The following is a 26,227-nucleotide window of genomic DNA, read 5'->3' on the forward strand; positions in this document are numbered from 1 at the left end:
CCCGTGAATCATCAGCTTGATTGATTAACGCGCGACCTGGATGTATAAAGGGGAGCCTTGCACACATGACAACATCCTATCGTCTGAAGGGACTGTTAGTAAGCAGGCCCCGAGGCATGGCAGGGAGACGTAGTGTCTCGTTCCCTGTTCTCAGGGAACATAGGTTACAGTCGTAACCTGAGACGTTCCCTTTCGAAGGGAACTCGACACTACGTCATAGACGCTTTGGGGAACGAAATACCCACTCCACCATGCTGAGGGGAGTGCATGCCCAAAGGCAGTGGCAACTGTCAAAATCAGCAATTCAGTGAATGCTAGAACCCCCTCAGGTCACACTGGGCTGTCAGTGACAGCACTCCCTATGGTCATAGCCCAAGCTATATGATACCACAGAAAACCTCCAAAAACATAGTTTAATGGAAGGAATACCTGGGCCTGCTCAAGGGCCTAGGACCACAACTTCAACTTCTTAGAAGGGGTCCCTTTTAGGGAATGTGGCTAGAGAACCCGAGGGAACCCCAGCCAGTCACTATTCAGGGGAACGTGCCACCTGAAATGCCACCAGGCAGGCCTGACCTGGTGTCACTACATAAGACACTACAGTCTGGCCACTTCCTGTCTGTCCGAAGACAGAGCCTCTGGACACTTGCCTTTAAGAAAGGCATCCAACCCGAGGGACTGCGAAGCAGGCAGTGAACCACTCAGCCCGGATCTCAGAGACGGGATATCCTGGAGAGTATGACTCAGCATAGTGCTTTACAACCCTTACCAGCGAGGGGAGTTTCTCTACTCGATCCACGGATCTACCCAGTGTGTGTGTTTCAAAACACTGAGGAGGCCTGTGAGGGCCTAAAGGGAGCTCACCTTCAGGAAGGCCTGGTAGGGCCTCTAACCTGATAACCACAACATGGGGGAGCTCGTATTCAACCACAACATGTGGGGGCTCATACTCAGGAAGGCCGGTGAGGCCTCTAACCTGGCGACCACAGCATGTGGGAGCTCATATCAGGAAGGCCGGTGAGGCCTGTAACCTGGGGACCACAACCTGTGGGAGCTTACTTTCAGAAAGGCCCTAGAAAGGCCTAATGAAGCCTGTAGCCTGATAACCACAGAATGTGGGAGATAGGGAGGCATCTGTCGTAATACATTGCGACAGCAAGATGCATCTAGAGTGGGACCTAAGAACCGAAGTCTGAGCCACGTAAAAAAGGGAACGAAGCGTACAGCGCATAACCCTTACCATAAATATGGATTTTAGAAAGTACACGAAACGAAAGTGCGCTTACTTAGCCATTCTGAATCCAGAAAGGCCTGGTGAGGCCTGTAACCTGGCGACCACAATATGTGGGAGCTCATACTCAGGAAGGCCTGTGAGGCCTGAAACCTGGCGACCACAGTAAGTGGGAGCTCGTATTCAGGAAGGCCGGAGAGGCCTGTAACCTGACCGCCACACAATGTGGGGCTACCTTCAGAAAGGCCTAATGAGGCCTGTAACCACAGAATGTGGGAGATAGCTTGAAAGGGAAGCGCCTGTCGTAAAACATTGCGACAGAAGACGCATCTAGAGTGGGACCCAAGGTGAAGAACCGGAGTCTGAGCCACGTAAAAAAGGGGATGAAGCGGACAGCGCATAACCCTTACCATAAATATGAATTTTAGAAAGTAAACGACACGACAGTGCGTGTGCTTAGCCATTCCAAATCCAGGAAAGCCTGGTGAGGCCTGAGACCTGGCTACCACAGTAGGTGGGGGCTCATATCAGGAAGGCCTATGAGGCCTGTAACCTGACGACCACAGCATGTGGGAGCTCATACTCAGGAAGGCCTATGAGGCCTGTAACCTGGCGACCACAGTAGATGGGAGCTCATACACTGGAAGGCCGGTGAGGCCTGAAACTTGGTGACCACAACCTGTGGGAGCTTACTTTCAGGAAGGCCTGATAAAGCCTGTAACCTGACAACCACACCATGTGGGGGCTACTTTCAGAAAGGCCATAAATATGGATTTTATAAAGTACACGAAAACGAAAGTGCGTGTACTTAGCCATTCCGAATCCAGGAAGGCCTGGTGAGGCCTCTAACCTGGCGACCACAGCATGTGGGAGCTCATACTCGGGAAGGCCGGTGAGGCCTGTAACCTGGTGACCACAGTGTGTGGGAGCCCATCAGAATGTGGAAGTTGGCTAGAGAAAGGCGTCTGTCATAGCATACTTCGACAACAGGACGCATCTAAAGTGGGACCCGAGGTGAAAGACCGGGGTCTGAGCCACATAGGAAGGGACCGAAGCGTACAGCGCATGACCCTTATCATAAAATATGGATTTTAGAAAGTACACAAGACGTTCAGTCGTGTGACTTACCATAAATATGGGTTTAAGAAGGTACGGAGCGTACGTACCAAAAAGAAAAATAGATGAAGTAAAGGTGCATGTACTTCATCACTCTATATTCAGGAAGGCCTAGTGAGGCCTATAACCTGACGACCACAGTAAGTGGGAGCTCATCCTCAGGAAGGCCGCTGAGGCCTGTGACCTGACGACCACAGAATGTGGGAGCTCGTATCCAGGAAGGCCAGACGAGGCCTGTAACCTGATAGTCACAATGCGTGGGAGCTCACATTCAGGAAGGCCTGATGAGGCCTGCATCCTGACATGTGGAAGCTCACAAACAGTGAGGCCTGTAACCTAACATGTGAAAACTCATAACCAGGAAGGCCTAGGAGGCCTGAAGCCTGGTGACCACTGAATGTGGGAGCTTAACACTCAGGAAGGCGGAGAGGCCTGAAACCTGGCGACCACAGCATGTGGGAGCTCATACTCAGGGAGGCCTATGAGGCCTGAAATCTGGTGACCACAGTATGTGGGAACTCACATTCAGGAAGGCCGGATGAGGCCTGTAACCTGACACGAGGAAGCTCATAACTAGGAAGACCTGCGACCATGGTGTGTGGGAGCTCGTACTCAAGAAGGCCGGGTGAGGCCTGTAACCTGGTGGCCAAAGTATGTGGGAGCTCACATTCAGGAAGGCCGGGTGAGGCCTGTAACCTGACATGTAGAAGCCCATCACCAGGAAGGCCGGCTAGAGGCCTGTAACCTGGCGACCACAGTATGTGGGAGCTCATAACCAGGAAGGCCTGGCGAGGCCTGTAACCTGGCGACCACCGTGTGTGGGAGCTCATATTCAGGAAGGCCTAGTAAGGCCTGTAACCTGATACCCCAGTATGTGGGAGCTCATAACCAGGAAGGCCGGATGAGGCCTGTAACCTTATGACCAGAGTATGTGGGATCTCACATTCAGGAAGGCCGTTGAGACCTGTAACCTGACATGTGGAGGCTCGTAACCAGGAAGGCCTGGTGAGGCCTATAACCTGGCGACCACAGTATGTGGGAGCTCATATTCAACCACAGTATGTGGGAGCTCATACTCAACCACCGTATGTGGGAGCTCATATTCAGGAAGGCCTAGTGAGGCCTATGACCTGATAACCACAGTATGTGGGAGCCCATAATCCACCACTGTATGTGGGAGCTCATATTCAGGAAGGCCTAGTGAGGCCTATGACCTGATAACCACAGTATGTGGGAGCTCATATTCAGGAAGGCCTGGTAAGGCCTATCACCTGGTAATAAGCCACAATATGTGGGAGCTCACCTTCAGGAAGGTCTAGTGAGGCCTCTGACCTGATAACCACAGTATGTGGGAGCTCATATTCAGGAAGGCCTGGTGAGGCCTATAACCTGATAACCACAGTAAGTGGGAGCTCATACTCGACCACAGTATGTGGGAGCTCATACTCGACCACAGTATGTGTGAGCTCATACTCGACCACAGTATGTGGGAGCTCATACTCAGGAAGGCCTAGTGAGGCCTCTGACCTGATAACCACAGTATGTGGGAGCTCATATTCAACCACAGTATGTGGGAGCTCATATTCAGGAAGGCCTAGTGAGGCCTATGACCTGATAACCACAGTATGTGGGAGCTCATACTCAGGAAGGCCTTGTGAGGCCTATAACCTGATAACCACAGTAAGTGGGAGCTCATACTCGACCACAGTATGTGGGAGCTCATACTCAGGAAGGCCTAGTGAGGCCTCTGACCTGATAACCACAGTATGTGGGAGCTCATATTCAACCACAGTATGTGGGAGCTCATATTCAGGAAGGCCTAGTGAGGCCTATGACCTGATAACCACAGTATGTGGGAGCTCATACTCAGGAAGGCCTGGTGAGGCCTATAACCTGATAACCACAGTAAGTGGGAGCTCATACTCGACCACAGTATGTGGGAGCTCATACTCAGAAAAGCCTAGTGAGGCCTCTGACCTGATAACCACAGTATGTGGGAGCTCATATTCAACCACAGTATGTGGGAGCTCATACTCAGGATGGCCTAGTGAGGCCTATGACCTGATAACCACAGTATGTGGGAGCTCATATTCAGGAAGGCCTAGTGAGGCCTCTGACCTGATAAGCCACAGTATATGGGAGCTCATATTCAGGAAGGCCTGGTGAAGCCTATTACCTGAACACCACATATGTTTTGTTTGTTTTTTTCATTTTAATTCCTCAGAATTAAATGCAGTCTTTTTTAAAACACTGGATAAGTGAAACACGGTCTGGATGGTAAGCTGAATTAAAATATCGAACTTCTTAAAGTCAGATAATATTCCATCATTTTAATTCCATAGATTTAAATGCAGCCATAATCACCAGACAATACTGTTTTGATATTTATCTATCTATACGTTCTCGTAATCTACACACTGCCTCGGCAAACGCGAGATTCGATCCGTTTAAAATATATTTGGCTTTCATCCCTCGAGAAGAAAGTCAACAGGTGTGAGGTTGAAACATCCGACAGCGCACGGATGCACGCGCGCCGAGATATTTCTCAATGAACACTGCCAGCACCCTCAGGAGCTGACTGTGAATGCCTCGCACCCAAACAGTATTATTTCAAAGATCGCGAAAATTCTCCTTCTTCTCTGCGCGTTTCAGCGATATTCTCCAAACAGACAAACAGTCCCTGAAGACGAAAAGATGTTGTCATGTGTGCAAGGCTCCCCTTTATACATCCAGGTCGCGCGTTAATCAATCAAGCTGATGATTCATGGGCTGTCGCCGGTCAACATGATTGCCGAGAGTTGATAATTGATTTCAGACACCTGTCACGCCTGAGGCGTTCCCCAAAGCGTCTATGACGTAGTGTCGAGTTCCCTTCGAAAGGGAACCAGGTTTAAAGTGTGCAAGACCTCAGACTGGGCTGGACTTCCCTACAGGACAATGACCCTAAACACACAGCCAAGACAACAGTTGATTCATGACATATCTGAGGATGCCTTTGAGTGGCCCAGCCAGACCCTGAATTTAAACATGATCAAATACCTCAAGAGAGACCTAAAAGAGCTTGAGAGGATCTGCAAAGAAGAATAGCAGAAAAATCCAAAATCCAGGTGTGCAAAGGCTGCTGCATCATACCCAAAAAAGATGCTGTAATCAGAACCAGTGTGGTTTCAACTATCGTCAACGACTCATTAAGATGGCTGCCAGGAGTTTTCTCTGAGAACCTGGCCTCTTAGAATCTAACAAAAATATACTGAATCCTTTCTGGTATTCTCAAATTTAGTGGTTAATTGACTCAAGTTGCATTTTATTTAAATTGCGTCTCAATATTGGGGACAATATTTCCACTATCCGCTGAGCTTGTGCTGTAGCCCAAGTTGATGGGCTTTTGGGCCTACTAGGACTTTGACAAACAGATCTGTCACCATCAACATTTGCAACTTTCATCAACTTCCGGTACATCCTAGTAAGACACATCATGCCTCCTAAAAATGCTAAAACATCTCCTTGTGAGGAGGATGCTGTTGTTACAATGAGTGTACTCTCCCAGTTAATGGAGCAGCAGAGAGGGATCTATACAGATATGTTATTGCAGTAGCAAGACAACTTCAAATGTTTCATTCAGCTGATCATGGATGGAACTAACAAAAGATTGGATGGTGTTATCAGAGATGTACAGGAGCTAAAGACCAGCTTGGAATTTACCCAAACAAAGCTTGAAGAGGAGAAGATGGGATGTACTGTGATTGAGGCAAAGATAAGGGCATTTGAGACAAATATTACTACTTCCAAGCAGGAATTGGATGCAATGTTCAACAAGCTTGATTACATTGAAAACCAGAGCAGGAGAACAAATATTTTAATCGATGGCATTGCTGACGAGAAAGGAGAGAATTGGTGTGAATCAGAGAAAAAGGTGCGAGAAATGCTTTCAAAAAACTTGGGCTTAGATGGAATAAACATGGACATTGAGCGTGCCCAGAGACTTGGTCAGTTTCAGGAGAGGGGAAGGCCAAGGAAAATTGTTGTCAAACTTCTTCGCATTAAAGATAGAGAGCTGATTCTTTCTTCTGCCAAGAAATTAAAGGGCACTAGGATCTACATTAATGAAGATTTCTCTGAAGCTGTGCAACTGAGGAGGAAAGAGTTGTGGCCGAAGGTGAAAGCTGCCAGAGAGAGAGGTGATAAAGCGAGTTTGAAGTATGATAAACTGATCATCACTCTAAGGGCTGGACAAAGTCAGTTATAGGCCTAATGAGCTTTAAAGCTCAATTTTATATATGTTTCTGTACATGCATGTGTGTCTGTGTGCAGGACTTATATGTATGTAGTCTACTTGATGATGATAAAATAACTTAGGGTACAAGATATTCAACTAGATTATAATATAGGACTTATTTACCATTCAACTAAGATGACCAGTATAAATAAACTACCTAAAGGTTTAATCCTTGCTCATATTAATATATGTAGTCTAAGGAACAAAATTCAAGACCTGTCTTTATTTTTGCAATTGAACAAAATAGACATACTTATGATTTCTGAAACTCATCTGGATCACTTCATAGACAATTCAGATGTTGATATAGGGGGGGGTTTCAATTTATAGAAATGATCGAAACAGGTTTGGAGGTGGTGTGGCCATTTACATACGGGATCATTTCCCTGTTAAACTGAGACATGACTTAATGGTTGATGATGTTGAAGTGTTATGGTTACAGGTACAACTTCCACATTTAAAACCGATTATTCTTGGCTGTTGTTATAGGCCACCTAGTGCCAGGATAGAGTATGTAAATGGTTTATGTAATATGCTAGACAAGGTGACTGAGGAAAACAGAGAGCTATACTGGCTGGGTGATCTAAATATTGATTGGCTATCTGATATTTGTCCTCTGAAGAATAAGCTTAAAACTATGACAGACACCTGTGGTTTATCTCAATTAATGGATCAACCAACAAGAATTTCTAGTAACAATACAGGATCTTTAACATCAAAATGTATTGATCATATTTACACTAATAATCCTGATATGTGCTCAACACCCGTTTCTGTAATAGTTGGCTTTAGTGATCACAACTGTATTGCTGTCTCCAGGAGAACTAAGCTACCTAGAGCCTGTCCTAAAATCATTATGAAAAGATCTTATAGGGTATTTACTGAGGAGAGTTTTCTAAATGAACTGGATAATATTAAATGGAATTTGATAAGTGACATTGATGATGTGGATGCATCCCTTAATTTATTTATGGATTGTTTTATGAGAGTTGTTAACAATCATGCCCCATTGAAGAAATTTACAGTTAAAGCCAAAAGTGCTCCTTGGGTTGATACTGAGTTAAGGAGCTTAATGGCTCAAAGGGAAGAGGCTAAAAAGGTTGCGGTTCTTTCTGACTCTCTTGAGGACAGAAAATTGTATTGTACTTTAAGGAATCATGTGACCAAGGTGAACAGAGTGAAAAAGAAAAAATATTTTCAGAAGAGAATTGACGATAGTGGTACAGATAGTAAGAGAATGTGGAATGTACTTAAAGAAATCATGGGGAAAAAAATCTACTTGTACTTCTTTTGTTGAATTGAATGGAGTTTATTTGACTAAGCCAATACAGATTGCAAATTATTTTAATGATTATTTTGTTAATAAGGTTTCTAATTTTAGAGAGACAATGAAATACACTGTAGATTCCAACTCCAACGAGCTAATAGAAAGGTGTATTATGAAAGATAAACTGTGTAGTTTTGAATTTCATCAGGTTAATGTTGTGCAGGTCGAAATGTTGCTGAGATCTTTGACTGTTGGTGGGTCTGCTGGTACAGACAACTTGGATAGTCGGCTGTTGAAATTATCAGCTGGACATATTTCTAAACCAATCTGTCACATTTTCAACAGATGTCTGATTAGTGGTGTGTGTCCAAAACTTTGGAAGGAGGGTAAGATAATTCCTTTACCCAAAGACACAAAATCAACTTTCTGTGGTCCAAATAGTAGGCCTATTAGCATTTTACCTATTCTAAGTAAATTATTGGAAAAGATTGTATTTGAGCAAGTGCAAGATTACTTTTCTAACAATGATTTGACTACGATGTTTCAGCATGCTTATTGGTATGGTCATTCCACCTGCACTGCAATGACACAAATGTCGGATAGCTGGCTAACATCAATTGATAACTCAATGTTAGTGGGTACACTACTACTAGACTTCAGTGCTGCCTTCGATCTGATCGACCATGAAATTTTGATTTCCAAACTTATTAGTTATGGTTTTACTTCATCAGCAATCAAGTGGTTTAAGAGCTATTTGTCGGAGAGGTCGCAAAGAGTTTATTTTAATGGTGCATTATCTTGTAGTAAGTCCCTGGATTGTGGTGTCCCTCAAGGAAGTTGCCTCGGACCTTTGTTATTTTCAATTTTTACAAATGATGTGCCGTATATACTCAGTAAGGCTACATTGACTATGTTTGCTGATGATTCTACTCTTTATTATGCAGCCCCTACATGTTCAGAGCTTAATCAGGTTCTGTCTTGTGAGATCAGCAAATTGTATAACTGGATCAAAACAAATAAACTTGTTCTAAATATTTCAAAAACTATGAGTATAATATTTGGTTCTAAGTATAGATTATCTGATAATCCTAAAATTAATATACAAATAAATGGTCAAAATGTACAGCAAGTAAAAAAGGTGAAGCTTCTTGGACTTTGGCTTGATTGCACGTTGTCATGGTCTGATCACATCAACAAAGTTGTTGCTAAAATGGGTAGAGCTGTTGCAGTAATGCGTAAATGTGCACAGTTTCTAAATTCACAGTTGTTTAGTCGTGTTGTTTGTACATTGGTTTTGTGTCATTTGGATTACTGTTCTGTTGTATGGTCTGCTGCATCAAGCAGTCATTTAAAAAAATTACAAGTGGCTCAAAACAAGGCTGCAAGACTGGTTCTTGGTTGTTCTTCAAGCACTAGTGTTGCAGAGATGCATGAATGTCTTGTTTGGCTGATGGTCAAGCATAGACTATCTGTTAATATGTTAGTATACTTTCATAGAATTATTAACACTCTGACTTTTTATAGGTCAATTGTGTTTTGGAACAATCTTCCAGTTGGGGTTCGTGAAATCAAGGGAAAAACTGGTTTTAAAAAAAGACTAAGACTGTATTTGTTTTCAACATCATAATATCGTCTGGATTGGTTGAGTGAGTTTGTATCATGTGCTATGTTGTTTTTCATTATTTTATTATTATTTTAATCAGTACTTTTTGTATTGTTACTTTTTCTTGTTCTTTTATGTGTATTTATATATGATATATTTGGGAGTAATTGTGATTGTAATTATTGGGTTTTGTATGTATTGTCTGGACCCCAGGAAGACTAGCTGTCGTCTTGGCGTCAGCTAATGGGGATCCTTTTAAATAAACAAAATAAACAAAATAAACAAACTATATACTGAGTGAAGGGTCTTAATATTTAGGTTAATCGGTTAATTCAGTTTGTTTTCTTTTTAATAAATTTGCCAAGTTATCACAAATCTGTTTTTTGTCATTATGGGGTATAGAGTATAGACTGTAGATTTGAAAAAAATTATATATATAGTAATAATAATAAATAAATAAAGCATTTTAGCATACGGCTGCCAAAATGAATGAAAGTCAAATACTTTCTGAATCCACTGTATGCAGAGAATGGTAGCACATAACTACCGTTAGTGGTCAATTGTCCAGTTATTATGTTGTCAAAAGTCCCATTCATTTTGTATCCCATTTTAACAGGACTCAGCCTGTCATGTGTTTGCCCATAAATGTCACTGTTGACCCACCAATCATCCATCAGAAATTCTTTCATTGCTCCGCCCCCCTCGGTCTCAACACCCCTGTTGCCACAGTTACAATCTGTATCACCATAAAAGAGATTGTCAATGGTGATGTACAAGGTAAGGTAGTCAGATAAAGAGATACAATATTAAACTAATGAAGAATCAGTTTGACATGAATGATTCTTGCATACCATTGGTTCAGGTCCTCTTGTTGCTATGGTATCATTGACTCTGGAGCTGGACCCTTGGGCCAGAGCCCCTCGGCTGTTATTTAGTTCTAGATCAGCCTCATTTCTCTGGACCCCCAACAACAAATTGAGCACCATTACCCCTGTCTGCACGACTCTCTCCATCAGCATCCCGGTTAGTGTGAAACAGACATAAAATATGTTTCCCTCATGTTTTCATCTGTCAGTCACTTCAACATGGAATCTGACACTAGGTGCTGCACTTGGAAGCCCCAAACACCTCTGATACTTTGATAAAAGGCCAATGAGAATTGGTGAGTGGAGTTTGCATGCCACTCCCCCGGACATATGGGTATAGTCAAGTCAAGTCATCTTCATTTATATAGCACTTTTAACCATATAGATTGTTCCAAAGCGGCTTTACATTGATAATAGGAAATTAAAGTAACAGAGATTGTTTTGGCTTTATAGCAGCTCTAGAATAAAGTTATTGTCCAGCTAAAGTTAGTTTTGATTGATTCACTTCCGTCGCAACGATCATTAGTTATTAACTTAAGGGCCGCTAACACAACACCATTTAACAGAAAACTCTTAAGTTCTTTCTGCGCAAACTTCAAAAACGATGGCGTGCACATGCGTATTACGAGTTCAGTCTATAGGGCGATATGAGGGTAACAGGAGTGTTTCTGCCGGGTCAATCCCCTTGGACCTCCTGGTCCTTGTTTTGCGCATTACGTCAAAGTGACTGACAAATAGGGAACATCTCTGTTACTATTGTAACCTCCATTCCCTGATGGAGGGAACGAGAAATAGTTTCTCTCCTGCCACAACGCTGAACTGGCCGGGACACTGACTCAGCTCCGCAGCACAAACCTTAATGAGTTATGCACGCCATCTCCCTTTTATACCCGTATGTCCCAGAGAGTGGCATGCAAATTCCACTCGCCAATTCTCAAGTATCAGAGGCATTTGGGACTCCCAAGTGTGACCCCTAGTGTCAGACATTGACACCATGTCCCATTCCCTCCATCAGGGAATGGACGTTACAATAGTAACTGAGACATTGAATGTGATACAATCTTGCATCAAAAGACTTGCAAAAAAGTTTTTAAAAAAAAAATTAAAAATGGGGGGAAAAAATAATAAAGATCATGGTAACACTATTTCAGTAGTCCACTTTAGATATTCTACTAACTATAAGTAACTTTGCAAGTACATGCCAACTTATTTTACTAACCCTAACCTAACAGTCTACTAATACTCTAATAAGAGATAGTGGACATGTAGTTGCAAATTAATGAGAGTTAGTTGACAAGTAGTTGCAAAGATACCTATAGTTAGTAGAATGTCTAAAGTCGACAATCAAAATGAAGAGTAATCAAAATAATTTCGATGACATTAGTATGGGCTTTTTATAATGTGTTTATATATATATATATATAATATTATATTTTATATTGCACATATATTTCCTCTCTTTGTATATGTTATGTGTTCCCTACAGGAGTGTATTTCAGACTACCGTGAAGTCTTGCTCTCTGGAAAGATGAATGTAACAACAGAAGTTATTCCAGGAACAGGAGGCCTAAGACCAGTGCTGAGCCCTGACTGCTGGCCCACTTTCAAAGAGATGGTCTGTAGGATATACATACATGTAGTATATTAAACTGCGGTACATTTTTGATGTCATGTTACTTTTAAAAAACAGTATACCGTGTGGTAACATAGACTCTGGGGAAGCAGTGTGATCAATTTGCAGAGATTTTATTAGGGTACATAACGTCTCGGTTACGTATGTAACCTGTTCCCTGAAGGAGGGAATGGAGACGTAGTCGACGTGTTGACTGATTGGTATCACGCTAGGGAGCCTGTCATCTTCGAGTATTGTAAAAACGAGCCAATGGACATTGGCATGCGTGAATTGTATCACACACCCCCGCCCCGCAGCGCGGGTATAAATATGGAAGTGGATGCATGCACCAGTTGTTTTTCACTGAGGAGCCGAACAGAACTCGGTCAGCGGTGGTACAGCAATAGTGGCTAGGGGACTACGTCTCTGATCCCTCCTTCAGGGAATGAGGGTTACATACGTAACCGAGACGTTCCCTTTCTGTCGGGCACGTTCGACGTAGTCGACGTGTCGACTGATTGGGATCCCTACTAAGACGCCACTTGTCCTGCCACCTTCCAGTGCCTAGACAAAAGCCTCCAGATCTTCCGCATATGACAGGGCTTAGGCCAGGAAAGTCACTGCTGTTCCACAGGACCACTGGGAAAGCATACCTTTCGTTGGAAGGTCTACCACCAAGGTGAACCACCACAACAGAACCTGCATTTCTCCGGTTCAACTGGCTATGTAGCACTCGAAGGGAGGGACTTGTACTGAGACTTTGACCCCTCAACGTGAGACACAGGATGACCTGTGTTTACGGAGGAGTGGACATCTGAAGTACGCGTCCTTCAGGTCCAACGCTGGAGAGCATTCATAGGGATGAACGTTAGTAATGCGTACTTTGTAGTACTTGAACAGAGGCTTGAAAAAGGGCCCGAATCAAGCACACAGATCCCTGATGGTCTAACTCACTATAGTTTGAGTACAATGAAGAACAGGCCTCACTTAGAAGCCTATCTTCATATCAGCTGGAGGAACGGCTCGATCGCAACCTTCACCAGTAGGAAGCGATGACCACAGACGGCAGCACAATTCGGAACACAGATGTTGAACAAACAGCACTGCACATGGGCGGGTGCCGGACGAACTGAATCGTCTAGCCGAGTCTGATGATACAAGAACCTTTCAGTGCTACAATGGACCAACACAGGGGGCCCAAGGTATCAGAGACATACTCAGAGTGAGGCAGCGGGTTAGAGACAGGTACCCAGCTTGGAACGCCCGAAGGCAGCCCAAGACAGGGTCTGAGTGTGTAGTGCGACTCTTACCTGTCTCGAGATGACCTCAGAGAATGCGTGAGAAGGCGAAACCGGGTACTCGAACCGCACCCAACTGTTGGCTTGCAAAGCAAGAGGTAGCTGAAGGTTGCAAGGCTGCACAGGGTCGCACACCAACAGTCTAAACCTCTATGGACTCAGGAACAGAGGAAATTGCTCTTTCTCTGAAAATGTAGGTAGCGCTGGCTCCGCTTTACGAGAGCCAGCGGCGGAACAGACATACACAAACAAAGCAGACGGACACCCTCGGCGATGAGCAGGATATGCCCTGTGCGAACGGTTGGAAGCAGCAGCGGGGCAGGATGTGCCGGATGGCCTCCGTCTGCTTCTGGACAGCAGAGAACTGTTGGGCGCAGCTCTCCACCGCGTCGCCGATCGGCCCAACCTGGGAGGTTGGGGAGACCAGGAACCGAACCTTGTCCGCATCCGCCATTTCACCCATGCTGAGCCAACGATGGCGCTCCTGGACCACTAAGTCTCTTAAGTATACTGTTATTTCTGGCGCTCCTCCGTCAAGGGTAGTGAGGGGGGAAAAAACTATTCAGGCAGTTTCTGGCAGAGAAAGGTGCCGTCCATGACCTGGTAAGCTCTCCATGCACTTCAGAAAAGAAAGGCATTGGGCGGCCAGCTGAGAACCAGCGTGGTCCATCCCGAGACACCAGACACACGGTGGAGGATTCCACTCAAGCCCGACAGCCTCGGCGGCCCGTTTCAGCATAGCTGACGTTTCTGGATCTGGCTCATTTCCAGAGGTCAGCTCACCCTCCGATGCTGCAACCGACATCCTGTCCCCTGGAAGGGCCCCGAATAAACAGCTGGTCGGTCCATTACAGAGGGACCAGTGCGCTCAACGGGGTGCTCCACCGGCTGCGATGTGATAGAGTGAGGGGGCCACAGGGTTTGGTTACCGGGCGGGGAAGCCTCTCTATGATCCTCTGATCACCCATCCCACACGGCACCGTAGCGGCTGTGGTAATGGGGACTCCACCTTCACGCACCTTGTAAACAACAGTACTCTTCAGAGACATCGAGACCGATCGGCTCCGAAGCGAAAGACAACTGGTGCGTGCATCCACTTCCGTAATTATACCCGCGCTGCAGGGCGGGGCATGTGATGCGATTCACGCACGCCAACGTCCATTGGCTCATTTTTACAATACTCAAAGATAACAGGCTCCTTAGCATGATCCCAATCAGTCGACTACGTCGAACACACCCGACTGAAAGGGAACAACAGCAATTGCCAGGTCTGACAGTCAGAGGTCATGCACAGTAAAGCAGTCCAATCATACACTGAAATCCAAAAACACAACCAGATAACAAAGCAGATAATCCCAAAACAGACAACGACCATAGAAGAAACATTTAGAATTGTAGACAAAGCAAACAATACAGTTCTTTGCAAGGAATGACAGGAAGACATGCTCTTAAATAGGAAGCAGGTGGCATGTAACAGGAACCAAGCACAAAGTTTATTATTGTGGAGAGGTCGCCCTCTGGTGGTTACTAAGAGGAATATTCTGCTTTGATGTTACATGATACCCTATTAGTGAATATGTTTGTGTTTTCCAGGTGGTTTTGGAGAAAGTGTGCGGGGAAGATCATGTGTGTATATCAGATTTAAATGTGTCTCTATCATTTATGAGGTTAGTGTACATTTAATTTTTGTTATAGATGCCTCCAAGAGAGCAATATGATATGATGGCCAATTTTGTTCATATAAACTTTGCACACAAAAAGATGTTAAAGTAAAAATACAGTATTCACATTCTGTGAATCTGGCAATCTGGAATTTTACATGCTAGTGAAGTCAGGCATCAAAACTTTACGTACTGTAGAAAACATGGGTGTTTTATCTGAGTTTGGGTGGCAGTGCCTCTTACAAAATATGAGATTAAACAATGTATAAATCACAAATAGTACTATAGTAATAGTACCAGCAGTATCAGTATCAGTGGGAGGCAGCAGCTTTCTTGCCTCCTTTGTGCTCATTGAGTTTTAATAGAGCCCCTTAATGTGTGCCATGGGTTTGGTGTGGGGTAATTGGAAATTAATAGGAAAAAGTAATGTGAGAAGAGGCAATGTCTTCATTGTGCTATGATTGGCCTAATGTGCTGTTCATTTGATAAATAATTCCTCTCATATTTGTGTGTTCCATTTCCACAAATCAGTGTAGCTCAATGAATAAAAAAGTTAACCTCTCACCCCTGTAGATATCACTGCATTATGTCACACACAAAACAAACTTAAAATGACTTGAAATAATGATCTGTCAGGGTTTTTTAGTTAGCAATCTGGTACATCTCCATGTCTAACCATCAAGACAGCTGCAAAGTTGACAGAGCATTGATGAATAACCAACTATTAATTATATATTATAAGGATTTGATGGCACTGTATCTTTTAATCTGTGTTCCAGTGATATTGTAGTGAGCGCTGTAGGTTACCCAGTAACTCTCTCAGTGGAGGTGTCCAATGGCGGAGAAGATTCCACAGATACAGAGCTTTTCCTTCATCATCCCACCACCCTGTCCTTTACCCACATCAAAACGGTCAGATACTTTTTAAATGGGCATGAAGCCCCTCTGTTTTAGCACTGAGTTAACAATCAGTAAAACACAGGCCTACAACACTCTCAATATACCAACAAATGAATATTAAAATATGAGCAGAGATAGAAAAACAAACAACAAAGTTAGGGGCAACTTGATGTGTTTTTAAAAATATGACAACAAACTGTTGTTATAGCTGTTAGTAGTCTCTAATGATAAGATTTTATCATTAGAGACTACTAACAGCTATGATGAACAAAAAAGTTTTAAAATTTATTCTTAAAAATATCAACAAATATATAACTATGCAGAGCTATTGGTCTATGTGAAATATAAGTAAGAGCATTTAAAAAGGTCTAATAATATTTTCATTACGTTTACAAACACTACAATATCTAAACAAATTATACAATTTATTAATTGAACATAGAACATAGTTGTGAGGATTCTGTATCTTTGACAGAAAAGGTAGATTCGAGATCGGCCTGTAATTGACTAACTCTGTGAGATCAAGTTGCATTTTTTTAACAAGCGGTTTAATCATAGTCAGCTTAAAAGTTTTTGGTATGTACCATAATGACAAAGATGAATTAATGATATTAAGAAGAGGATCTATGACCTCTGGAAGCACCTCTTTCAATAGCTTAGTCGGTATAGGGTCTAACATACATGTTGTCAATTTAGATGATTTAACGAGTTTAGAAAATTCTTCCCCTCCTATAGCAATGAATGAATCAAGTTTTTCCTCAAGGAGACAATGCACTTCCTGATGCAATACTGCAGTAGACGGTTGCATAGTTATAATTTTCTCCCTGATATTATCAATCTTGTAAGTAAAGAAGTTCATAAAGTCATTACTGCTGTGCTGCTTGGAAACGTCTGGGGCTGAAGATTTATTTTTCATTAATTCATTAATTTCTATTTTCTTTAATCTTCTTTAAGTACAAAGGAGCAACTGTGTCTAAAGTGCTGGAAAAGAGACACACTTTTCTGTCACAATATCGAGTTCTTCTAAGCTATCTGGGATGCTGAGGAGATGAAACTGATAAGGAATATTATAGGGCTGGGCGATATGGCCAAAAATTCATATCTCGTATTTTGTATTTTTTGGTTAAATATGATATATATATTGGTACTTTCTACGTTTTTCTATTTGGATAAAGAAAATATTATTATTTAAAAATATATATATTTCACATCCTGCCCAATGATATCCTACAAACAATGTTGATATTGAAGAATATGGAAACAAATATAGTGAATGTAATGTAGGCTATGCAATATATATTATGGGCAAAAAGGTGGTTAAAATCACATTACATTTTAAAATGGTAACATTACAAGCTAAAAACAAAAATAATGCTTTTGTTTTTAAATTGACTAAAGGCTAAACTAAAAATTAAAATGAAAAAAAAGCACAAACTAATTATATTAGCCTGCATTTGATTACCTAATTATAATGTTCACTTTCATAAAAATATACTTGTAGGTTTAAAATTCCACATATAGCACATTTATTGTCTCCAACTACAAATATTTTAGCAATATGTATATCATTGCGCTACTATTCAATTGTGCTCCATCTGTTTGGTGCGCATGCGCGCGGCGGCGCTCATTCACGGAAGCTTGAATTCTAGCGGTGATTCCCTTGCTGAAGGCTCGTCCTCCCCTGACAGTGAAATGGACATATTTGTTTTGACTTTCTAACATTTACAGATGTATAATATACTAGTGAAATGTTAGTTAAGCACTGAGGAGGAAAGTACCACATCTCAAACGCATTCAACAGCGCAAGTATGTATCTGTCAGTCAGCAACAGTATCTGTCAGAGCATCTGCAGGGCAAGCTACTTTAAACTTGTTAACTATATCTTACCAGTTATTTTGAAGCCCTTAATATAATATAATATAATATAATATAATATAATATAATATAATATAATATAATATGTTCAGGACAAATTGTACTATGTACTTTCACTGCAGCAGCTCACACTGCCTTCTCCGCTATTTTTCAGATGTGCTTGTATCGTACTACTGTATCGATATAAATGGCCTCATTCCATATCGTTTCAAAAAAATATATCGATATATCGTACAAAGTCGATATACCACCCAGCCCTAGAATATTATTAATAAAGTAATCTTTAGTGGCAGAAGTTATAGGTCTAAGGCTACGTTTACACGGAAACGATCTGAAGAGAAAACGCAAAAGTGATCACTTTTTATTCTGCGTTTAGACGAGCGTTATGTGGGGGAAATCTGCGTGCATATGGTGACGCAAAAGTGTGTGAAATTCAATGTAGTGTGCTCTCCAGGCGGCTAGATGGCAACGTGAAGTACTGATCGGTGCCTTCACTGTCTAGCAGACTTTTGCGTTTTTACCGTTTAGACGGGAACGCGACGGTGGAGCGTTTTTAAGATTTCCACTCTGGAGGGTGGTTTCACTTTTTTGCGTTTTTAAGCCCCAAAAACGCCGTCGCCGTCTAAACGAAAGGCACATCTGATAAAATATTTTTACGTTTTCACCCGCAAGCGTTCTCATGTAAACAGGGCCTAACATATTTGTAACACGGAGTCGACTTTGCAGCCTTGGCTAAATGAAGTATACACAAGACTAGAGATGTCATCGCTCTGTTGTAGAATTTCAACAGCATCAACATTGATTCCATGTGATAATATTAGATCTAAAGTATGATTATGACAATTAATAGGTCCTGGCACGTGTTGTCTAACTCCAATAGAGTTCAGAATATCTTTAAATGCCAATCCCAATGCATCTTTTTCTTTATCTACATGTATATTAAAATCACCAACAATTAGGACTTTATCTGCAGCCAGTACTAAATCAGCAAATTCTTTGACAAAGTCTGTATGGTGCCCTGGTGGCCTGTAGACAGTAGCCAGCACAAATCTCAAACTTGATTTATCATTTACACTAGATAGTGTTACATTAAGCACCAACACTTCAAAAGAATTATATTTAAAACAAGACTTCTCAGTAATTCTGAAGATAATACTATAAATTACAGCAACACCTCCTCCTTTGCCTTTCAGATGAGGCTCATGTTTATAACAGTAATCTTGGGGGGTGGACTCATTTAAAGTAATGTAATCATCTGGTTTTAGCCAGGTTTCTGTCAAAACATCTTCTTGTGTCCATGAAGATGCGAAAAATCGGCATAAATCTAGCTTACACATTTACCCAAATTATTATACGCCTGTTTAACAGAAGCTAATTTGGGTGGGTTTCTTGGGTGACCTTGGTGACATGAGACAGCTAGCAGACGGTCGGTTTAGCCAGTCTGTCTGCTTCCTGACTAGGGCTGTCACTTTACGTTCGAAAATCGATTGCACAATCGATCGGACCAACCAACACAAGTTTTGAAAACGAAAATAGGGAATCGATTTTAACGGCTTTCTCTCAGAGCGCGTCCAGCTCGTCAACGATACGCCTGCAGCGAACGTGCGTCACACAGCAATTGCAGGCTCTGACAAACACACATAACAGCAAATTATACTTCTGCATAATGTGTCTTTTTTTACTACAAAATGTGAATTCTGCCGGTATTCAGACAGTCTTATGCATACAGATACAGATTCGGGCTACGGTCTACAATCGCCTATGTAGGCGAAATTTGAGAGGTTTAAAATTTGGAAATTAGAAATTTGAATTTCTAATCGTAAACACAGCTATGTTGAAGCCTGCAGTAATGTTTTTCATTGATGTTATGGCAGTCCACTCTGCTTATTGTTTTTCGAGAATGTTGCACTCCTGTTTGTCATTGTGCACGAAACTTCATGCCAATAATCATCAGAAATATTGCTGACTTGTGCGCTTCTCAAGCGCCCTCTTTACGTTCGTCCTAATGCCAGTTAGTTGTCCGTGGATTTGCCTATATTTGGCATTTAAAATGGAAACGTCTCTAGACATGGAAAATCGATTTTACAATCGATTCAATGAACACTTATGTCTCAAAAACTCTCATGAGGTCTAAGACTATGGGCCCCATTTTAATGATCTAAAACGCAAGTATCAAGAGCGAAACGCAAGTAACTTTGTGGGCGGATCTTGGGCGCTGTTGCTATTATACCAGCGGGATAAATGACTCTTGCGCCCGACGCAAATCTAAAATGGGTTGGTCTGGAGTAGCTTCATTATTCATAGGTGTGGTTTGGGCGTAACGTGAAATAAACCAATCAGAGCAACATCTCACATTCCCTTTAAGAGCAGGCGCGCTTGTTCCATGGCGGATTGCTATTATAACGGCGGATTTGCCAGGCGCGTGCCAGGAAAGGTTCACAGTCGAGGAGACCGGCGTTCTCGTCTGGGCTGTAAAACACAGAGAAGTGACATTGTATGGGGATGGGAGAAACCCACCCAAATTAGCTTCTGTTAAACAGCCGTATAAAAATTTGGGTAAATGTGTAAGATAGATTTATGCCTATTTTTTCACATCTTCATGGACACGACAATGATTTCCCTCGTGTGTTAATATTTTTCCTTGTAATAATGTATGGTTTTCTAAAAATGAGAACTGCTGTGTCTGTGTGTAGATAAGATAAGCAAAGTGCATGCGCGTTGTGCACATGCTACATTGATTATTGGCCAAGCATGTGCCCTTAAAATAGCATATGAATAACATGCGCAATGCGCCACTGACTTTAGACTAGGGTTTTCCTGGTCAGTGGTGGAATTGTTTTCTGTTTGCAAAATAGCACCAGGGAATGTTTGCGCCGGAACACGCCTCCTCTTTTCGCTGCTCTGCCCCCGGGAGCGCAAGTTAATTTCCTAATTTACCGACGTGCGTCTGTGGAGGGAAAAGTCCGCTGTGCGTGGGTGCAAAATAGGAATGATACATGCGTCGGTGTACAAAGTCAATTGCGCTGGGTGCAAGATAGGGCCCTATGTGCCATATTACTAGAGAGAAGAGCAGCACCATCCCAGGAGGGATGAATACCTCTTCATATCTCTTTTCAACAGGTCAGATCTGCCCCAAAAACTTTTCCAATAGTCTATGAATTCTATATTATTTTGCGGACACCAGACAGCCAGCCATTGATTGAGCACAGTCACTCCTGCGAACAGGAAGGGGGCCAGAGCAAATTACTGTGCCTGACATCGTACTTGCGAGTTCACACACCTCTTTAACGTTGATTTTGGTGATCTCTGACTGGCGAGGTCGAACATCATTAGTGCTTACATGAATAATAATCTTAGAGAATTTACGATTAGCATTAGCCAGCACTTTTAAATTTGCTTTGATGTCAGGCGCTCTGGCTCCCGGCAAACATGTGACTATGGTGGCTGGTATATCTATTTTCACATTCTGTGTAATCAGAGGTGGGTAGAGTATCCAAAAACTGTACTCAAGTAAAAGTACAAGTACTTATAGAAATATTTACTCAAAGTAAAAGTAAAAGTAATAATCTTAATAGTTACTTGAGTAAGAGTAAAAAAGTATCCAATGAAAAAACTACTCAAGTAGCGAGTAGTTACTTCGGATCATATAGGCCTATATATATATATATATATATATATATATATATATATATATATATATATATATACTGTATATGAAGACTTCATGATGCAAAAACCTCTGAGTGCCATCTGAAATTTTCTTCTAAAACAATCATTTTTATCAAGCTCGTATATTTAAGTTCAGTAATTTCACTTTAATGACAATTAATAGGTAGACTACTTTTCATTGCCATTTAAGTGTGAACATAAACATACAAGCTTGATAAAAATGCTCTTTTAGAAGAAAATTTCAGATGGTACTTAGAGGCTTTTGCCTCTGAAGTCGTCATATATATAAAATGATATTATTTAGATTTTGTTTATTTAAATGACTACTATTATCAGCTATCTTTGCAACAAAAACAGAAGAGAGACGTAAGCATTATTTCTGCCATCTGTATAGCTTGAAAATCATTGCCTGTCCTCTGGTTTGTATAATAGTAACTTATACAACTACATTTGGATTATTAGACAATGTCGAAATAAAGTGAATCTGCAGAGTGTTGCATTCAAAGGCATACGTATTGACAGAGAAGAGTTAAAAACTCTTCACATGTGCTCGCGCTCATGACTGCTACTGAACATCTGAACACACAAAAAAAAACACAAATAAAAGTACATCGACGGATCTTCTTCTGACTGTTCTCCAAAATATAATCAAATGTATATTTCTGCAAGCATGTTTAAACTGGTTAACTGTCTACGGCAGGCAAAGGCATTCGTTTTCAAGTCGAGTTCGCACGCCACTGCGCAACAATACACACAATACCGCGATGGCGGGTGTTCATAAACTGTGAACAATGGTATTTAATGTAAATTAATGTATATGTCCAAAAAACGGTTAATGTCATACTTTATGTGGCGTAATAATCTGTTTGGTTGTAAAATGTATTACAGTGAAATGAAATCGAATATATCGTCCTGACTCCTGTGGAATCATTCATTCACAGACAGCTTACGAAGATGTTCAATAAAGATCTTCATCGCTGGCAAAAATATGATGCATTTGAAGATTTGCTCTCACTTGACTGTACTGTAGGTCCACTGCCACTTCATCTAACGCTCTTGATGTGCTTAAATCTTCCTGTTACGACTCTGAGTCCAGTGTGAATTGAAATCGCTTCAGATGATTCAGTGCGTGCAGGGAACTGAACAGAATCAGGAACTGAATCATTCAAACTGATTCGCGAACCGACTTAGACAGATCTGCCAACTTGTTTGATGAAGTCTTTGAACAGAATCGACTCAAAAGAGTGATTCATTTGTGAATTGAGCATCGCTCAAGTCCAGAAAAAAAGATACAGCGCGCTTGGAATAAACTACGCATTTAACAACACATATTGCATTAAAATAAAGTAACGAGAGGAACGTCGCCTAATGTAACGAAGTAAAAGTACAGTTTTTTCATTAGAAATGTACTCGAGTTAAAGTAAAAAGTACCCACATTCAAATCTACTCTTAAAAGTACAATTTTTCTAAAAAAGTACTCAAGTAAATGTAACGAAGTAAATGTACTTCGTTACTACCCACCTCTGTGTGTAATTGAATCACCAATAACTAGGGCACATTCAACAGGATTCTCAGTGGGTGTTTCATTGAGTGGGGAGAATCTATTTGTTATGGTAATCGGAACGGAAGAGCGGTGTTTTGTCCCGCGACTACAGGGTCTCACGGTCACCCATCACGGGCTCTACAGCCGGAACCGAACAATGTACACAGTTCACTAAGCTAGTCGCATCCAAACCAGTATCTAAAGCCCTTGCATTCTTACTATCCTCGATTAAAGTTTGGATGCGTGTCTCTAGTTCTGAAATCTTCTCCGTCAGCCTGACTGTCTCCCTGCATTTATCACAAGTAAATCCTTAATTGCTGACAGAGAATGCTATACTATACATGTGACATGAAGTGCAAGTGACAATAACAGAAGACATTACTCACTTTGTTTGTTGACTGATCCTACTCACCACAGTTGTTTGATCTGTAAAAGGCGCGGGTGCGGGTGTACTATTGGAAATGTAATTCCTGATATCAAGAATGAGCATTTTAACTAGTAAAATTGTTGATCAAAAAAAAAAAAAAAAAAAATCATATCCTAGGAATGATTAAACGTCAAAACATCTTGCCATACTCAAACAACTCAAGTTGTGGCGCATCATGTCAAATAATGTTCCTGGTGCAGATACATTGGATGGGTTTATTGTAAGCAAAACACTTTTTTTCTCTAGAGAGATTGTTAAGTCTACTCAATTGCTTACTCTTGACACATAGCAACACAGCTAAAACTATTCCTAATATGTTGGACCTTTTCTTGAAAGTCTACTTTTATCTGTTGAGACATGCCTTCACAAACACCTCTAAGAGCTGTCTTTGTTATGTTTGAGTTGGAGGCACGACACGTGAAAGTGGCGTTTACAAGCTTGTTTGAAAATATTATTTTATTTTTGTAATTCTGCTAGGTGCCACTAGTGTTGCAGAAACTACATACTTCACCTTTAAGTAAAATGTTTATTGCTGGGATCTCTTAGAGCCTCTGGTTTCACTGCCAGGTTTTACCGGTAGTCTTTTTCGATATATTGAAATGACTCTATTCCAATCTGATCTTGTAATATCCATTCATCCATTCTCCGAACCGCTTGTCCAATATATGGTTGTGGGGATGCTGGAGCCTGTTCTGGTAACATGCAATAGAAATAAAGTTCCAGTGACATAATAAAAATGTTGTTCTTTGTCCTGTAGTCTGGTTTACAGGTGTGGTGTGAGTCCAATCACACAGAGCACTCAAGCGTCACTTCCACAGCATGCAAGCTTGGTGCAACAGTATTCCGCCAGAGAGCAAAGGTTGGTAAACCACCAGACAAGTTTCCTCAACATTTAAGCCATCATAAATTAACCTTTTACTATGTTTATTTATAAATTACTGGGTCATGCTAATTAAAGCATTACTATTACTATTGCTCATTGTAAAAGGTCTTTGAAATGAGAAGTCAGGGTCTGCTTAAGGTGGACTCTGGTCCTCTTTATTAACACTGCACTAGTGCGTAATCAAACAGAATCCAAAAACAACAGTGCAACATGCGCTTCCTTACAATAAATCACTTTCTTCAGAAGTTCCGCTTTCAAGCGCATAAGTGTGTGCATTCCTGAGTCCACCGGTCCCTCCCTGTGGCCTATCAAGCTGTTGGCCTTTATTCTCTCCATGGCAATCACTGTCCACTGGACAAGGTCTGGCCCTTCCATTTTAGTGAGGTCAGAATTATTATACACAAACCACCTGTAATATCCCGCCAGCCCCAGGAACTGCCTCACCTCCTTTTTGGTCTTAGGTCTTAGGCAGGCTACAATCGCTGCTGTCTAATTAATTTTGGGACGCACCTGCCCATGACTCAATTGGAAGCCCAGATACCTTACTGTTAGCCCGGTTGGCTGTTAGCCTGGCTGCTCTCAGCGTTCTCAGGACAGCCCTCTGATGTTTAATATGCCAATGCCAATCATTACTATAAATGATGTTATCAAGCGGCATATTCCAAATGTGGCCGGAGGATTCTGTCCATGAGGCACTGGAACGTCGCCGCTGCCCCAAACAACCTGAAAGGAAGGGTCACAAATTGATGTAATCTAAATGGTGTGGTGAAGGCTAAAAGGGGATCTAAGGGGATCTACCAATATAATATCTACCTTTTGGTAAATCCAGCGTTGAATAAAAACAAGCTGCACCTAACCAATAAAGCAATCCCTCAATGTGCGGAATTGGATATGCATTGAATTTCGATACATCCTTAAATTTGCGATAGTCCCCACAGAACCTGACTGAGCCATCCGTTTTTGGTACTAAAACTATCGGGCTCGCCCAGTTGCTGTGGGACTCTTTTATTACCCCCATCTCTAACATGGCCTTTAATTCATCCTGAACTATCTTTTTCTTATGTTCAGGTAATCAATATGGTGCTGAATAAGGTTTGTTCAACCAGGCAGGGGCGAGAACACGTCTGCAAATTCCATTTGCAACCTGGCCACATCAGTGAGCTGTGAATTTAGAGCTAAACAAAGGGAGTATTACAAGAACTCCCTGTGCAAATTCACGCAGTGTGGTGCCCCTGTTATATAACCAGCTCTGTTTGTCCTGGGCCTGCAGCTAGATAGCTGTCCCAAGGTGTGGAGTTTTGCTCGGAGGTCCAGGATATACTGAATTATCTGAAGGTCCGTCCTCCCAAGCCTCTCTAAGGACATCAAGCTCTGGCGCTTTTGGAGTGGCCGATGGATTCACCATCTGACATTCACAACAAGCTGCGCACCACCTGCGCACATTCTTGTAAATGGCCAGTCAGAAAAATCGGGCCATGAGCCGCAGTGTTGACACCTGTCCTGAATGCCCCACCATCAGATTACAATGAGGCACCTGGAAAAGTATTTCCCGACGGCTTTTTGTCACTAATAATTTGGTTGTATCCATTTACAAATGTGTCTTGGGTCTCTCGGTACAATCTATCTTTTATAATAGCAAAATAAGGATTGGTGAGCGGTTGGTTTGGTTGAAGAAGCTGACCGTCGATGGTTCGGACCATTTTTAAGCATCTCATCTTGAGACTGCTCCAGGGGAAAGTCATCGTGTTCGGGCAGGTTTATATCTGTCTCCACACTCAGTTCCCCCTAGCGCAGAGCTCAAAGGACCCGGTTCAGCTTAACCCATCTGAGCCACCGCTCACCCCACCTGCGCTCTCTTCTTCCAAGAGACATCTGCTCAAACTCCCTAATAATTGATTAAAAACCGCACTGGTGCGTAATCAAACAGAAACCAAAAAAAAAAAAAAAAAAAAATGCGTTTTAGTTTTTAGTTTTAGTCAGAAATAAAGTTAGAAAGAGAA

The 26,227-nt window shown here is 42.0% G+C and overlaps 1 protein-coding gene across 2 annotated transcripts in view; it reads left to right on the top strand.

Moving 5' to 3' along the window:
* Positions 1-26,227, top strand: part of LOC307158333 (integrin alpha-X-like) — a 267,631-nt gene that overhangs the window by 179,873 nt on the left and 61,531 nt on the right. For both annotated transcript variants that reach the window (XM_079870811.1, XM_079870812.1), the window contains exons 16-21: positions 10,110-10,270; positions 10,356-10,516; positions 11,846-11,974; positions 14,863-14,936; positions 15,710-15,842; positions 24,102-24,203. In XM_079870811.1, the coding sequence (XP_079726937.1) occupies positions 10,110-10,270; positions 10,356-10,516; positions 11,846-11,974; positions 14,863-14,936; positions 15,710-15,842; positions 24,102-24,203 (760 nt within the window). The remainder of the gene's footprint in view (positions 1-10,109; positions 10,271-10,355; positions 10,517-11,845; positions 11,975-14,862; positions 14,937-15,709; positions 15,843-24,101; positions 24,204-26,227) is intronic.

This window comes from Squalius cephalus (assembly GCF_949319135.1).
Source record: "Squalius cephalus genome assembly, chromosome: 5".
In the NCBI taxonomy this organism is placed as follows: Eukaryota; Metazoa; Chordata; class Actinopteri; order Cypriniformes; family Leuciscidae; genus Squalius; species Squalius cephalus.